This window comes from Biomphalaria glabrata, chromosome 12 (genome assembly GCF_947242115.1).
Source record: "Biomphalaria glabrata chromosome 12, xgBioGlab47.1, whole genome shotgun sequence".
NCBI classification, from domain to species: Eukaryota; Metazoa; Mollusca; class Gastropoda; family Planorbidae; genus Biomphalaria; species Biomphalaria glabrata.
This window is the reverse complement of record NC_074722.1, coordinates 21,208,835-21,227,368: the sequence shown is the minus strand read 5'-3', so window position 1 is coordinate 21,227,368 and position 18,534 is coordinate 21,208,835. Positions and strand designations below refer to the sequence as shown.

Genomic DNA, 18,534 nt, shown 5'->3' with positions numbered 1-18,534 from the left:
AGCAAGTCACACGGTAGTTGCAGCTCTCGGCCGAACAACATCTTTGCTGGAGTGTAACCGGTGGTGCTGTGAATCGATCCTCTATATGCCATAAGGAACATTGGGATATAGGTGTCCCAGTCCTCTTGACGTTCATCGACGACTTTCGACAGATGTTGTTCCAATGTTCGGTTAAATCGTTCCACCATTCCATCTGACTGTGGGTGAATAGGGGTTGTGCGTGTCTTTTCGATGCCGAGTACCTGGCACATCTCTTGAAAGATCTTGGATTCGAAGTTTCGGCCTTGGTCGGAGTGTAACTCCCTGGGAGGACCGAATCGGCTTATCCAATTCTCCACAAGTGTTTCCGCTATGGTGGTGGCTTCTTGGTTTGGTATCGCATACGCTTCAGGCCACTTAGTAAAATAGTCTATCACTACTAGAACGTACTTGTTTCCTCTCTGGGATTCAGGAAATGGTCCGGTTACATCGATCGCTATTCTTTCGAAGGGGTTACCGACGTTGTATTGCTGCATACGTCCTCTCGTTCTCCTGTGCGGGCCCTTTGCTGCTGAACATGCGTCACATCTTCGGCACCATTCCTCTACATCATCCCGGTAGCCGAACCAGTAAAACCGCTGGCGTACTTTTTCAAAGGTCTTGTTGACACCTAAATGTGACCCACTGGAATTATTATGGATTTCTTGCAGCATCTCAGCAACTCTCACTTTAGGCAACAACAGCTGTAAACGATTGCATGTCCCATCTGCCGTTTCCCAAACCCTCTTGAGAACTCCATTGTCGATTGTCATTGAGTCCCATTGTGCCCAATATGCCTTAATAGCAGCTCCTTTATCAGAAAGGTGATGCCATTCTGGTCTTTGTCCGTCTTCCTTCATAAGCAGAATGGGAGCCAGGTCTTCATCTTTTAACTGGTCTTCTCGGATTCTTTCGTCGGACCATGACCCGGAAGCTTGTACCCCAAGATGTTGACAATCAATGATAACTTCCTTTTCTTCATTCTTGCTGCAGTGTTTACATTCGATTCTGCAAGGTCGTCGAGACAGCGCGTCAGCATTCTGGTGAATTTGTCCTTTTCGGTGCTGTGTCTCGAAGTCATAGGTTTGCAAAAGTTCAATCCACCTGGCGACTTGTCCTTCCGGACTTTTAAATGACAACAGCCATTGTAGAGCAGCGTGATCTGTCCTAAGGATAAATTTTTGCCCATATAAGCATTTGTGAAAATGTTGTATGGCATCTACAACTGCCAGTAGCTCACGTCTTGTGACACAGTAGTTTCTCTCGGCTTTGGACAAGCTCCGACTAAAGTAAGCTATAACCCTCTCAGTTCCATCTACCTTTTGGGATAAGACAGCGCCTATTCCAGTATTGCTCGCATCGGTGTCAAGTATGAACGTCTCGCCTGGTATCGGGTAGGCCAGAATGGGTGATGAAACAAGAGCCTTTTTAAGTCTCTCAAAGGCCTCATGACATTCCGTTGTCTAAATAAACGGCCGCTTTGGTTCTGTCAATTGATGAAGGGCACTAGGCACTACAGAGGCTATAGAAATTAGGCACGAAACGTCTGTAATACGTGCAGAGTCCAAGAAAGCTTCTTAACTCATGGATATTAGCGGGGATCGGCCATCCATTTACGGCTTCAACTTTATCCGGGTCTGTGCTGACTCCCTCCTTTGACACGATGTGCCCAAGGTACTTGACGCTCCTTCTGAACAAGGAGCACTTCTTTGGATTCAATTTCATTCCAGCGTTTCTAATTCGTTCAAACACTTCCTTCAGGTTTGCGATATGTTCCTCGAAGGTTCTGCCTATGACGATAATGTCATCTAAGTAAACAAGACACGTGGTCCAGTTAAGTCCTCTTAGCACATGCTCCATTAGTCTTTCAAAGGTGGCTGGGGCGTTGCAGAGGCCAAAAGGCATTACAGTAAATTGCCAGAGACCATTACCAGCAGAGAATGCCGTTTTATCTCTGTCCTCGGGGTGTAGTCCCACTTGCCAGTAACCGCTCTTCAGGTCAAGGGTGGAAAAGATCTGTGACCCAACAAGTGTGTCCAATGTGTCGTCAATCCTAGGAAGCGGATAGCTGTCCTTGTGTGTAGCGTCATTTAATAATCTATAGTCGACACAAAATCGAGTGGAACCATCTTTCTTCTTTACCAAGACTATGGGTGAACACCACGGACTGTTGGATGGTTCAACAACCCCCTGCTGCCTCATTCGTTCTATCATGTCCATAGCTTCTTGGTGTTTTGCTAGCGGCATGCGACGTGGTTGCTGTCGGATTGGCCTAGTGTTTCCTGTGTCTATTCGATGCTGGATCAGGTTTGTTCGCCCAAAGTCCATTTCATCAGATGGCAATATGTCAGAGAACTCTCTTAGGAATCGTTCTGCTTTGGTGTACTGTTCTTTTGACAAGATCGTTTTGACTTCTGCCAGAAGTTTAGTAACCTGGGGTTCACTGGGCTTGAGTATTCCGTCGGGATTTTCACTGCTGCAGTTTCGTATCATCTCTATCGCATGACAACCAGCGTTGAGGCTTCCTTCCCGTAAACGTTTCTCCACTGTGCCGAGGTTCATAATTCTTACGGGTACCTTTTGGTCTTTCCCAATCGTGATTAGTGTCTTTCCTACTGCTATCCCGTTGTAGTTGGTGTCCAAGCTTTCTACCAGCGCGGTTCTTGTCGTGGGATAGTCGTCCTCAATTTTTCCCCAAATGATCATTTCCGACTTAGCAGGCAAGGTTTTATTTTCTACCAACGTAAACCTTCTGACTCGGACATCTTCTTCATTCTCGTCGCCAAGCAAGGGTACTTCGAGGTCCTCGCATTGTAAAGTGCCTCCGCCGATATTCAAGGAAAAGCCATATTTCAGCATGAAGTCGAGCCCTATTATGCAGTCATCTGTGATGTCAGCAATCAGGAATTCGTGTTTGAATGACTGATTTCCGATCCCAACTGTTATATCGATCAGGCCTTTTATGGGCATCAGTTCCCCACTGGCTGTTTTCAACGAGTAGGCCCTAACTGTCGTTTTCTTGCTATTGTCCACGTTATCCGTCCGGATGACTGATCGTGAGGCACCAGTATCAAGGAGGAAGTGATAGTTTTGACATCCAATTTCCCCGATGACCTTTAGACTCTTACTTTGCCCTAGCACGGCGACCGGGATGATGGTTGCAGGGGCTCTTATTCGCCGGGTTCCGCCCCTTGAAGTTTCCATGGTAGCCCCGGGAACTTGGTCGTGCATACCGGGATCTGTGATGGGTTCCGGTTTGTGGAAATCTTCTAGTGCAGCCTTTTTGTATATGACCGAGTTCACCACAATTCCAGCATCGTACAGGAACCCTAGGTTGATTTTCTGGTACTTGGTTTGTTCGTCGTTCATCTAGTGCCTCTGTCACCCTTCTCACAAGTTGTGCAAATTCTTCCTCTGACTTCTAACCTTCGGCCTTGATGAGCGCTCCCAGATGCGTCTTTGGCGGCTTCATATGAGAGAGCGTATATGAGGGCTTCACTGGCCTTACGTTTACCACTAACTCTGGTGGCTTTCTTTAACTCGGGGTCTCGAAGGGCATCAATGAAAGCGTCTGTAATAATGACTTCCAGAAAATCTTGTGCGGCGGTTGCGTAGGCTAGATGTGCGAGGCGTTCGATGTCTGTCTCTAGCTCCTGTAGTGTTTCATCGGGGCGCTGTTGTCTGGTCTTTAGTTGCACACGATATACTTCTTGCAGATGTTCATCCCCGTATCGGAGTTCCATAGCCTGGACAAGGGCGGCAAAGTCTTGCTGGTTCGGTAGAGACTGTAGCAATTCGGAGGCTTTTCCTATTAGGGATAACACAAGGGCTGTTGCTTTCTCCTCCTCACTGTTCCTTTTGTTAACTTTGGCTGCTGCGTCAAATTGCTTCTTGTATACTGACCAGGACACGGAAACATCAAATACGGGGGGCTTCATTTTCCCGGAGACTTCAGGTACAAATGACGTCATATCTGCTTCTGGTACATTTTTGTGCTTGCGTTGGACTTGTATCTTCATTTCGTCGATGGCCTTCTCCACTGCGTCGACCCTCTGATTCATCTGCTCGTCAATGTTGGTGATTCTCTCCTCCACAGCATGTATGCGTTGGTTCATTGCCAATAACTCCGTTTTGATTCCCGAGTCCATCGTGTCTATCTTGGTGTCCATGGCATCTATTTTGTAATTGGTGTTTTCTAGCCCCGAGTTCATCTGTTCTCTCATAGAACCGATCTCCTCACGAACAGCTGCCATCTGCTCCTGTTTGCTACTGGCGATCTGTCCCTGCATAGCTGCCATCTGTTCCTGCATAATACTGGTACTGGTAATCTGTTGCTGCATGCTACTGGTGATCTGTTCCAGCAAGTCCGGTTCGACTTCAAAAAGATATGTGTCCGGATCTTCTTTTTCCTTCACCAGTTCTTCCCGAAGGAGTGCTTGTAATGTTTCTTTGTTGCCGCTCGTCTTCAGGTCTCGACCACGGAGCTCTTCCTTCAATTCCTTCACAAGGAGTTGGTCTAGCGTTTTCGTAGTAGCCATAGCAGATCCGATCCCACTTCTGACACCAGTGTTACGAATCTCGCTATCCAGGCTCTCTTCAAACTGCACCACACGACACAACGAACTTAAAGAACCTCACAACTCAGGGCTCCAAAGTAACAGTAGCAATTTAATTTCAAATACAATACAACACTGTACAGTTGGCAACAATATTACACAAACTGTCCAAAAACCTAGCCTTGCTCCGCCTGACTTCACACACCGTACTGTTTCTAACTTCGTCTCGTACTGGTCACATTGCGAGGTAACGTGAAGTCCAGTCTTTCTGACACACTCGCTCTTATATACTGTCTCTACTGGCCTTCTAGAATCGGATGGAACGTTCTTGACCACTCAGAATGATCACAATCGCCGTGACTTGCGTGCGTAATATTTACACACAGGTCGTTGCCGAACTGGCATGTACTGTCACTGGTCACAGTTGACCGCTCGTCCTGCGCTGGACTGCGACGATTTGCGTCGGCTGACTACACACACACCACTACCCCCTTCTGTGCCACCACCAGGTATATAACAATATTATATGTCCCCGCACTACACACATTTTTACTCGTATGTTATAGTACTGATAAATCGATGAAGCTTTTCTCTTCTCGCGGAACATTTCAATATTCGCAATGTAGTCCATTCTTTAAATTTTTAATGGCCCTTATATTGATTGTGACAATATTTTGGATTTTTAATTGACGACTTAGAATAGAGGCCTACTTGTAGATCTTGTCGTTCTAAATTTTGCTTCACGTTAACTACAGTCTTTGCATTTTAAACTGTAGTAATTTTCACCATACACTCACCAACAAGCTTTCATACAAATGTTGTTTGTTAAAACACTTTTAATAGCCACAATGATCCTACTTTCTATCTGACAAATTGCGCCATCTGCCGGTTCCAAGCCCGGGTGAGAAAGGAGGAAGGTTTGGCGTGGGGCTAGCGACCCCACCCTGTAAAACCAGTATTTCTACAGAAACGGCAAACTTGACACATAAAGAAAACTATACATGCGGCGAGGGCAACCAAATCTTGATGACGGTGTTGGATCAAAGCCAACTGGAAGTGCAATACCCGATTCATGGCAAGCCTTTCAACGCAAGGAAACCGACTCTTATAGGCACGTGGAATGTAAGAACCCTGAACCAATGCGTTTTACTGGCCCAACTTTTAAGAGAGTTTGACTGTTACCGGCTGGACACCTTTGGTGTCTGCGAGATGCGGTGGACATCAAGAGGACAAATAATCAATGATGGCAAGACAATAATATATTCAGGACATGATAAGGAGCACATTGGTGGTGTAGGAATCATCATGTCTAAAATAACAGCTTCAGCGCTAATTGCTTGGAAACCGGTCAGTGACCGCATCATTACAGCTCGACTCCAAAAAAAGCAAATTAAAGTCACTACCATCCAAGCATATGCCCCTACAGAGGATGCAGAAGATACCATCAAAGATAATTTTTATAATCAACTACAAACCACACTTGATGAAACACCTACTCACGAGCTAATTCTACTGATGGGAGAGTTTAACGCCAAGATCAATACCAACCGAACTGGCTTTGAATATGTAATGGGATCATATGGCTCTGCAGAAAACATCAGTTATAATGGCGAGCGCTTGATTTCTCTCTGCACATCCAACAGCCTTTCAATTGGAAACACATATTTTAAGCACAAACAAATACACAAAAAAAACGTGGCGATCACCAAATGGTGATAGAGATAGATTATATTTGCATCTCCAAACGATGGAGGTCATCTCTGTTAGACGTGGGGACCCGCAGAGGAGCGGATATCAGCTCAGACCACTATCTTTGTAGTGGCAAATGTAAGCTCTGACTGAAACGCCAACCAAAGCGAGCCACACGACCCCGCCCATTTAATGTAGAGAAGCTTAAAGACGGTAATACTGCAGCACAGTTCCAACTGAAACTAACGAACCGCTTTGAGGCTCTTGCAGATATATTGACCCTTGAAGAAGAGTGGGCCAATTTCAAAGATACCACTATTGAGTGCGCGGAAGAAGTTATCGGAAGGAGGCGAGGTTCATACAAGGAACGGTGGATACAAGACAGAACATGGAAATTTATCGATGAGAGGAAAGAGGCCAAACATAGACGAGATCAGAAAAATGAAACACAGGATCGCAGCCTAGCGGAAGAAGCCTATAGGGAAGCAGATCTGAAAGTAAAGAGAAGCTGTCGGCAAGATAAACGGGACTGGATTGAGCAGAAGGGGCAAGAGGCACAAGCAGCTGCAAGCAGAAATAACACAAAAACTCTCCATCGTATTGTCCGAGATCTCACTGGAGCAAAGAGTGGACATAGGGCACTGATAAAAGACAAGCAAGGCAAACCTTTGTTAACGAAAGAAGAACAGGATGCAAGATGGGTAGAGCACTTTAAGGAAACCCTTAACCAACCGTCGCCAGACATAACTTACACATTCAAGGACCCCTCTCCTGATAATGATCTCAAGGTCAAGACAGACCCAATAACTGCTGAGGAGGTTACCATGGCCATTGCAGTGCTAAAGAATAACAAAGCACCAGGGCTAGACATGATATCAGCAGAAATGCTAAAATATGGGGGACAGTGCAGTGTTAACAGAATGTCTGATCTCTTAAATCTCTGTTTGGCGAACTTCAAAAGTCCCCGAGGACTGGCAAAAGGGAGTGATTGTAAAGCTTCCAAATAAGGGCAACTCGGCAGACTGCAACAACTGGAGGGGCATTACTCTCCTCTCTGTCCCAAGCAAAGTTTTCAGCACTGTTTTGTTGAGACGGCTTCAACAGTCTGTAGATGAAAAGCTCAGAGAAGAACAAGCAGGTTTTCGAAGAGGCAGATCATGTACAGAGCAGATTTTCGTTCTACGAAATATCATAGAACAAAGTCTTGAGTACCAACAACGGCTAACGATCAGTTTCGTGGACTTCAAAAAAGCGTTTGATAGTGTCCACCGAGAATCACTATGGAAAATAGTTAGAGAATACGGTATCCCAGAAAAATTCGTCCAGATCCTACGACACCTTTACAGTCAGTCTAGTTGCTGCATTAAAACAGAGGATGGAACAGAGTATTTTAGCATCGAGACAGGTGTGAGACAGGGGTGCATCTTATCTCCCTTCCTTTTCCTCCTAGCCATCGAATACATAATGAGGAGAGCAATGAACCAGACTGCCTTTGGTATTCCATGGCGTGAACAACTCCGATTGACGAACTTGGACTTTGCTGATGATGTTGCACTACTCGGAGCTACAAATAAATGCATTCAAGAAATGACGGAGAGCCTAGACAGAGAGGCACCAAAAATTGGCCTCCGCATAAACTTGGATAAGACTAAAATTATGCGAGTGGGATATAAGGCAAAGGGTGCCCCCATCAGACTTGGCGAATCAAAGCTTGAAGAGCTGGATAAGTTCACGTACCTTGGCAGCATCATAACAAATGATGCAGATGCTTACCATGATGTAGCGTGTCGAATAGGAAAGGCAGGGAGCATTTTCCAAAGGTTGCAGCCTATTTGGACTAGCCAAGTCATTGAACTCGAGACAAAAATACACCTTCTCAACACAATCGACATTCCAATTGCTACATATGCATGTGAGACATATAAGACATCTGTCAAAATTGAGAAAAGACTAAATGTGGCTCAACAAAAATGGCTGAGACGGATTTTGGGAGTCAGTTACACAGATCGAGTCTCAAACAAGGAAATCCTATGCCGAACTAGGAGTCGAACACTTTGTGAGGTTGTGACAGAGCGTCGCATGAGGTTTGCGGGACATGTTCTACGTAAAAATGAACTACGCACACCAAGAGTTGCGATAACATGGAAGCCAATAAGAGGAAAGCGCAAACTGGGACGCCCTCGTATTACTTGGCGACACACCTTCATGGAGGACCTCAGAACAGTGGACACCAGGTGGGAGGAGGCTTCAGACATTGCCAATGACAGATCTTTATGGAGAAAGCTTGCCGTCCAATGCGCCGAACGGCGCGGGAGGACCTAAGTCTAAGTCTAAGTAAGGAGAATTAGATTTTGATCTAGATCTGTTTAGAAATGTACAAACATAAAATAAAAAAAACTTAAACGAAAGAAAGTTAATAAGTTCTCAGAGCAGAAGGAAACATAATTTTGTAGTTTAGACATTCAAATGTCAGCTTTGAAAAACATTTTGGGTTGAAATTGTGAATACAACATTGTTTTTGGCAAATTTAATCGCTGACCGTTTTGTAAAGTCGTATTGGTTACATACAACGTGACATATTCTACACTGTATCCTTTATAACACAAACGTCCTCATTTTGCTTTTCTTTAAACGCTTTAAATTTATTTTTGTAAAAATATAATGTAATTGTCTTAAAACTGTTTCGTATAAAATCCATATAAAATCAAGTTACATTAATAATGAAAAAGCAGATTATTGTAGAGCAACACATTCTATGAATGTGTTAAAGTTTATTACACATAACTTATAGAAATCATAAGCCTTTATTATGATTATAGTATTAAAAATGTGCCTTTATTGTTTCAGTGCCAAGGCTGTTGGTACAGATATGCTTGAATTAGATTGTCAGCTGACTAAAGATGGTCATGTAGTTGTGTCTCATGATGATAATCTTTCACGTATATGTAATAGTCAGCTGTGTATTTCAGAAACAGAGTATCAGGTAAGAAACTTAACAATGTTTAGCATGTATATATATGTTAAGAGAGTGGGGTTACTCAGTGGCGTCACTAGGGTGGGTATCACCCGGTGCGGTCAACTCAGGGTGTCACCCCCCCTTCCCGCACCCCCTTAAAAATAATGTTTTTTTTTAGTTTGTTTGTTGAACTGTAATACATATAGTTTATAATTACTTACCTTATTTGATTGTTGAACAAATTTAAAATGAGTGCCTATTAAATTTTGAAATGCAGTTTAAAACTCAATTTATCTATAGTTCATAGGGTTTGTGTAGCCATGTGAAGCTCTTCACTCATGACTCATCTTATCTTATATAATGCAAACATTATTTCTAGTCATGCATGTTAACCAATGACTTAAATTCTGCCAAGACAATGGTTTTCCTGGCTGGCTCAGGCAACCCATTTTTCTAAATATAGTGATTTTACTAAAGATGTTACTCTGGTCAAATGTAAATATTCGTTTGTTATGAATTTCACTGCTCTATTTTGTGTCTGTTGCAGTTTCCTTATGTTTTCTTTTGTTGAGGGTCCCAAACAGGCATTGCCATTAATCTATAGTTCAAATTTGCAACAATGCAACCATAAGTAAATAACACTGTTTTTAGCGGCCCACGAAGAGGGAGATAACCATTTACCATATTTTTAACATATTTATGCAAATGGTTTTAGATTTTTGGTCAAATTAATTTTTTTTTATTACTTTTGTATTTCTAAGTTATATAAGTTCTGTTATACTGACTACTACATTTACACCCAAAAAAAAAAGGTTTTCTTTTTTTTTAAAGAGAAAAAATCTGATTAGTATGCATATAAGTTGGACATAATTTGAAATAACAATTAATAAGTAGGTATCCAATATTATCGCGTGAACTGATAGGTACAGAGCACCCGTATCAATTTTCAGCGGCCCCCGTAAGGGGAAAAAGCCGCTATTAGGTTTGTGCAAAATGTCGGTCTGTCCGTCGGTCACACTCACATCTCGAAGACTAGAAGAGATATGAAAAATATTACATCATCATTAAATGCGATTTGAAAAGTTTAGGTGCAACGGCTACTTTTGGTTTTTTAAAAGCAAACGGTTTAATTTATAAAATTAATTATGCAAGCGATTTTTTCATAAAAATACACCAATTCTAAAACAATTACGTAAATGTAAGGGAGGCAATGTTACAATATGCTAACAAAGATAGACAATTTTGGTGTATTTTCAGTATCACAAAGTCAAATATATTTATAAAATGTACAGGAAATGTTTACAACGAATATAAATAATAGTTAAAGAAGTTTTTTCTGTTCAACTAGCTGCTAAAATTGAAAGAAAACATTTCTGTTTGTTTATAAAAAAGGCTAATAATACACTTTGTATGTAAATAATAAATATCACGCACATTATTTTAAATGGACTTTTTATGCAGCGACTTTCGTGCAGTAGCGTAACGTCCCAACATGATATGGTGCTAAAACAATTCCTTAAACTTTTTTTAAAAATTAGATTTTATTTCTTTTTTGTTTAGTGCCCCCATCCAAATAAAAGAAGCTTATTTTGTGCGTTTTTTCTGTTGGTCGGTCTGTCCGTCACGATTAGATTAACAGATATCATTAAAGGCTATTGTAAATCTGATTTAACCTTTAATTTTTCATTCAGAAATATTGCAATAGTTTTAAGTATCTATAATAGATTGTTCCGGATGTTTTGTGAAAAACAAATCAATGCCAATGAATATTTGTTTGCTCTTCTAACTTATATTAGATTTTGATTCCATGCTTAAACGTTGCAAGAAACACATGATCTTTAATTGTTCCGGTTGTTTAATGTAAATAGCATATAAATGCTAAATAAAAATATCTATACTGATTTATATTTCATTAACTATAAAGTTGTTCCGGATATTGTTTTATAAAAAATAAATTATGTCAAATGTTTGAAATCGCATAATTGACTAATATTACACTTAAATTATTTGACACTACGTCACTATAGTTTATTTATCAATATCAATTGTTCCGAATTTTTAACTTAAAACAAATTTATGTCAAATAATTATTTTTTTTCAAAAATATCGACAAAACAAATTTATGTCAAATAATTATTTTTTTTCAAAAATATCGACAATAGTTTGTTCAGGATTTTAAAATAAGAAAGTAATTTACTAGAAACGGCTATTGAAAATCACTTTTTAGACTTATTTTACAGTTAATTTTCTTGCCGAAACATAATAAAAAATGTTTAATCGGTAAAGAATGTTCCGGATTTTGTTTCGAAAAAGAAATCGACCTACATAAATTTTCTTACAAATCGTCGCCAAAAATGATCCAAATTTTATATGAAAAATCTAATAACGCTAATAAATGTTTGAAATCCCTCTTCTAATAAATAAAAGAAATAATTTTCTCATTTACGAAAATTGGTTGTTCTGGATTTTTTTATGAAAAATATTTTAACTCTTTTTATGTAAAATCGCACTTCTCTCTTACACTACATTTAACTTTCTAGCTAAAACGTTAGAAAATCTAAATATCGTTAATATTATGCTCCGATTTTTAAGGAAAACAACTTCCTAACACCAGAGTATGGTTTGAAAAACTCTTCATAAGGCTATGTACATCTAATTTTCATAACAAACTATCCCACAAATTTAATTAACGGTATTTGATTAATCTGGAATTCTTATTTTCTCTCACTATAAATATATAAACATCAGGAACAATCTATTATAGAAACTTAAAAATAATGCGATGTTTCGGAAGGGGAATTAAATTTTAATCAGATTTTCAATAGCTTTTAGTCTTTTTTTTTTCTCGCTATTAACATGACGGACAGACAGACTGACAGACGAAACAAAAAAAGCGTCTTTAATCCTTATATATATATATATATATATATATATATATATATATATATATATATATATATATATATATAGTCTAACTAGCCCATCAAATGAAATGCTAAAAGAACTCACTCGGTGCACCAATGTCTGTGAAGCCTCGAGAAGCTGCTCGTATAGAAGACATTTTTAGTCTAATCGACGTCATATGGAGTCAATTTTTTAAATGAAATGCTAAAAGATCTCACTCGGTGCACCAATGTCTATGAACACTCGACAAGCTGCTCGTATAGATGATATTGTTTAGGCCGTGTGACGTAGTGGATTTTTTTCCTTTGACGTCATATGGAGTTATTTCTTTAAATGAAATGCTAAAACAACTTGGTATAGTAATGTTAACGTGACTCGCATTTTAAAAAGACATAATAGCTAGATTTAGATCGAGATATTTTTTTTACACTAGAGCTAGATTTTTAAAACTAGATTTTGATTTAAGTTCTAATTAAAATCATTCTAGAATATACATCTAGAATTTCTTGGTCTAGTTTAGAATGTTTGTTGTTTTACATGTTTCGGATGTTTCTTCAGAGTTGTAGTCCAAACCTCCCGCAGGACGACTGGGGATGGGAGCGGGCTGGGTTTGAACCTGGGACCATCGATGAATCCAAACGACAGTCCAGCGCGCAAACCGCACTACTAGACAGCCATGATTTAGACTAGATCAAGATCTATAATTTTAATTTCTAGACTTAAAGTGTAGATTTTTATTTCTAAAGTCTAGATTGTCAATATGTCAATATTGCAATGTTATAAAATACTAAAACTAATCTACTATTTTAAAATTTAATATTGCTGTTAGTCTATTAATTGATTAGCCTATCTAGTGTTTTTTTTACATAAATCTTATCTAAATTATTATCCCAAATCTATATTATAAAGTAGAATGTGAGGGGTATGTATGTATGTATGTATGTATGTATGTTACTTATAGACATCAAAACCGCTTGACCAATCTTGATAAAACTAGGCAGGAATGTTCCTTGGGTACCAACTTAGACCTTAGTGAATGTATTGTAGCCCTAAAACAAATGTAAGACCCTCAAAAAAAATAAAGTTGTCCGACTCTATTACAGCTATAGTATTTTATGGATCTAGGCCATGTCTACAATGTTGACATAAGAAAAGATAGAAAGGATTTAGACCTAGATCTAATTTTAAGAAATACACTTTGCGCAGATAGTTTTTTACTTTGACACATGAAAATACAAAAGAAGATCCATTGATTTCATTATATAATAAAATTAATCTTCAATTTTGTGTTTCAAAAGCATTTTTTACATTAATTAGTTCCTTATATCTGTGATTACAGATTTCCTGACGAACATTCTTTCATTAGACAATACCGTAATGAATCGCGTACTAAAAATTAATTCGTTTAATTGTTTACTTTATAATCCCATCCCTAGATCTAAAACTCTAATTCAACTCTAAGATGATAAAACTTCTCTTCGCACAGATAGTTTTATACTTTAACACATAAACATATTAATTAAAGTCCATTCATTTCATATTTTGATCAAATAAACATTCAAATTTGGTTTTCTAAAGCTACATTCGTTTACGAAAGCTGCGAAGCCGAGTTGAGATAGGACTAGATCTATATTCATTCATGAATCGCGTACTAAAAATTATTTCGTTTAATTGTTTACTTTATAATCCCATCCCTAGATCTAAAACTCTAATCCAACTCTAAGATGATAAAACTTCTCTTCGCACAGATAGTTTAATACTTTAACACATAAATATATTAATTAAAGTCCATTCATTTCATATTTTGATCAAATAAGCATTCAAAATTGGTTTTCTAAAGTTACATTCGTTTACGAAAGCTGCGAAGCCGAGTTGAGATAGGCCTAGATCTATATTCATTCATGAATCGCGTACTAAAAATTATTTCGTTTAATTGTTCACTTTATAATCCCATTTATTTAACAAAGCTATCGCTCTTTTCGTTTTTAATAGATAAGAATGTATCGACTTTGGGTAAACCATTTTCGCAAAACTAATTTTATTTTCGTAGCGAAACTGAAATAACGTGAAAGGATCATTAGCTACGTTTAACATACATCTAAATCCAATCCACTAGATTATTCAAAAGAAATGTTTTAATTAAAAAAAAATGGATTTAAGCCTATTAGCTATTTTGATTTGATAGCATTATTCACACTATTTTTACATTGACACATTCGCTTTACTTATTACATTATTATTTCGTTTAATTGCTTACAAAACACTCTCAGTGACTATATCGAAAGTAATGCGCAAATAAAGACCCGCGGGTCGCGGGTAACATATGTCTAGTATATCTATATTATAAAGTAGAATGTGTGGTGTATGTATGTATGGATGTATGTTACTTATAGACATCAAAACCGCTTGACCAATCTTGATAAAACTAGGCAGGAATGTTCCTTGGGTACCAACTTAGACCGTAGTGTATGTATTGTAGCCCTAAAACAAACTTAAGACGCTCAAAAAAAAATAAAGTTGTCCGACTCTATTACAGCTATAGTATTTTATGGATCCAGGCCATGTCTACAATGTTGACATGAGAAAAGATAGAAAGGATTTAGACCTAGATCTAATTTTAAGAAATACACTTTGCGCAGATAGTTTTTTACTTTGACACATGAAAAGACAAAAGAAGATCCATTGATTTCATTATATAATAAAATTAACCTTCCATTTTGTGTTTCAAAAGCATTTTTTACATTAATTAGTTCCTTATATCTGTGATTACAGATTTCCTGACGAACATTCTTTCATTAGACAATTCCGTAATGAATCGCGTACTAAATATTAATTCGTTTAATTGTTTACTTTATAATCCCATCCCTAGATCTAAAACTCTAATTCAACTCTAAGATGATAAAACTTCTCTTCGCACAGATAGTTTTATACTTTAACACATAAACATATTAATTAAAGTCCATTCATATCATATTTTGATCAAATAAACATTCAAATTTGGTTTTCTAAAGCTACATTCGCCTACGAAAGCTGCGAAGCCGAGTTGAGATAGGCCTAGATCTATATTCATTCATGAATCGCGTACTAAATATAATTTCGTTTAATTGTTCACTTTATAATCCCATTCATTTAACAAAGCTATCGCTCTTTTCGTTTTTAATAGATAAGAATGTATCGACTTCGGGTAAACCCATTTTCGCAAACCTAATTTTATTTTCGTAGCGAAAGAGAAATAACGTGAAAGGATCATTAGCTAAGTTTAACATACATATAAATCCAATCCACTAGATTATTAAAAGCATTTTTTACATAAATTAGTTCCTGATATCTACAGATTTCCTGGCGAACATTCTTTCATTAGACATTACCAAATGGTTACACATTAACACATCTCTCTTCTGAGGTCTGAGTCTATTCCTAGGCCTAGAGCCTAGGTCTAAAACTCTTACTGAACTCTAAGATGATAAAACTTCTTTTCGCAAAGATAGTTTTATGCTTTAACACATAAACATACTAATTATTGTCCATTCATTTGATATTTTAATCAAATTAACATTCAAATTTGTTTTTCTAAAGCATTTTTAATACATTCGTTCGCTGTTCGCTAAAGCTGCGTAGCCGTGTTGAGATAGGCCTATATTCATTCATGAAAAAAAGTTCACGCATGCGCAGCACAGAACTCTAGATTAGTGTAGATTTAGATCTACGTCTACCTCAAGATCTACTTTATACTTTATACACATGAACATACAAAATTTAGTCTATTCATCTCAAATTTTAATCAAACATATGTAGGCCTACAAGCAAATGTTTTGATGATTTGATAGCTTCATTCACACTATTTTTACATTGACACATTCGCTTTACTTATTACATTATTTTTTCGTTTAATTGTTTACAAAACACTCTCAGTGACTATATCGACAGTAATGCGCAAATAAAGACCCGCGGGTCGCGGGTAACATATGTCTAGTATTTTATATCTAGATATAGTAGATATAGGTATTGAGAGTGCTAAATTAGTAGTTTAATTTAGTTAGATCTACATCCTCATTCTAGTTCCATTTAAATGAAAATGCTCAATACCAAAAGATTAAAATCGCTCTTCTGACATATTGTTTATATCCGGTAGTTGTAATTCCGTAATGTGTAGGTATATTATCAATAATAGGCTATTAGTTTGTAACCAGTTTGTCATTAGGTTAAGAGCAAAGCCTGGTCGTTCGGTTAGCGCGCAAGACTGATTATCTCTTCGGTCTCGGTTTCATACCCTGCTCGATGCCATTCTCCGTCGACCAGCGGGAGATTTTACATTAAATTTATTTACAACGTCAAATGAATCTTTGAAACATTATTATTTTTAACAATCAAAACAAAATCACGTCTTGAATATTCCTTGCGAATATGCGGATCCGACAGGGATCCGTATCCCACGGGTCCGCCTCTGAGTTTGTGTGGCAATCTTGTAATCTTGTTTTATTTAACTTATGTTAATTTTATTTCCCTGCTGAAGCCTTGAACTAAGTTTTACTCGGCGTCTTTCTGGCACTTAAGCGTGGGTAAGCGTGACCTAATTGGAGATAGATACACAGTCCTCATTTTGTGTAAATGAGTTGTCACTAGTCACGTGACACATGTTTAAATAAAATACATTATTTAATCCTACGCAAGCATACATCCAGTTTTCGATGCGTTATCAAACTGTATATATTTTGACGAGAATTAGGCTTACACCTATAATATAACACCTGGGCGTAGCCGGGAGGAGGGGGGGGGTTCAAATCATCACTTACCTTAGACCTCATTGTCTGAAAAGGAAACTTTACTTAATGCCACAGTGCATCCAACTTAAGCCAACAACGGTCATCGAATTTCCTAAGCGTATCGAAAAGGGCTTTTGTGGTTATCCTCCCCCTCCAATACAAAAATTAAAGCAAATCTATAGTTACCATTTTCTAGCAATCGCTAGACTCCATTATATAAGAGCAATGAATAGCAGATGTGGTTTTTTAATTTTTTAGCGGAAGAGTAGCAAGCTAACTGCACTATAGATACCTCAGAATATGCATTTTTTTAAAGCTTAAAATAACAGAAATAGTGCTTGGATCCGGGGCCTCGCCACGGACCCAGCTGGGGGGAGCTCGCAGCGCTCCTCCAGACTCCAAAGCTGTCCTTGGTTGTGTGTACTGTCTTTCCACTAATTAATAGAAGAACTTATTCTATGCTAAAAAAAGCCCGAAAAATGAATGCTCAGATTGTAATGAAGATTAATTACATACATATACATTGTAGAGGGAAGTAGAACCCCCCCCCCCCCCACCGAAAAAATCCTGGCTATGCCCATGATATGATGACATGCCATTCATTTGTGGGCCGGTTCATATGGTAATGCCCGGGCCGATTTTGATACCCAGTCCGCCCCTGTCTTTGACCTTCTAGAATACCTTCCCACGAAATATAAAAGTAAAGATAGGTAAAATAAATGATCTTAAGGTTAGGGTTAGTGTTTATAATTTCAGAACGAAAAAAGTATTTCAATTGTACCAAAAAATGCTAGGCAAAAAGCATTTTCTGAAAAAGAAATGTTTAACATATGAAGAGATTAAGTGAATGTTATACACATCTTTTAAATAGCTTTTCAGTTGGTTCTGAATAATTTTCTGTACTCCTCCATGGTTTCAGACACTGAAGCTGCATTTTCATACCCCTGAACTTTTAAGATATTATGTTGATCTCATTTTTTTTCTCCCTTAAAATCGTATAACTTCTGAATCTGATCAATGTGTACTATGTCAGGTGTGCTGTCAAACAAAATACAAAGGTGCTAACAGTCATTCTGACTCTAATATCTTGTACGTCTTTGCTAAAACATTTTGTAACATGGCAGATGTACTTTCAGCTATGAGTTTATCTACATAATATTTCTGTCATCTCATGGAAAATTTATATTCAATAAAAACTCGTTGTTAATATAGTCACAAAGTGTCAAATTTCATAGAAACAGCCCGTGTAATATTTCCTTCAATTGTTTTTCTTCTTTACAAAAATCATAGCAACGACTTCCTTGTCAACTGTATTTGTAGCCGGATGCACTTGTCCAAATTTTTCAATCCAGATAAAATCTTCATACGTCTTTTAATATTCCAATTTCGGACTTTATTTTAACAACACATAAAATTGTTCTATACAATTAATTGAAAATTTTTTTGCTATTAAGAAACTAAATTGTTCCCATCAGAACCATTCTTTTGACAACTCGCGTACTTTTCCTTTTGCCCTGGATAATGTTCTTCGTAAATCTTGTGACATTGGCACACGCCAAGTAGAAAAATCCGCTCAAATATTCAAGTATATCATTCGACTGACACATTGTAACATCTCCTTCATCTTGGCTTCTACAGATCTATTTAT

The 18,534-nt window shown here is 38.1% G+C and overlaps 1 protein-coding gene across 6 annotated transcripts in view; it reads left to right on the top strand.

Moving 5' to 3' along the window:
• LOC106069841 (lysophospholipase D GDPD1-like) overlaps positions 1–18,534 on the top strand; it is a 256,943-nt gene that overhangs the window by 98,758 nt on the left and 139,651 nt on the right. For all 6 annotated transcript variants that reach the window (XM_056006398.1, XM_056006396.1, XM_056006399.1 and 3 more), the window contains one exon: positions 9,111–9,246. In XM_056006398.1, coding sequence (XP_055862373.1) covers positions 9,111–9,246 — 136 coding nt within the window. The remainder of the gene's footprint in view (positions 1–9,110; positions 9,247–18,534) is intronic.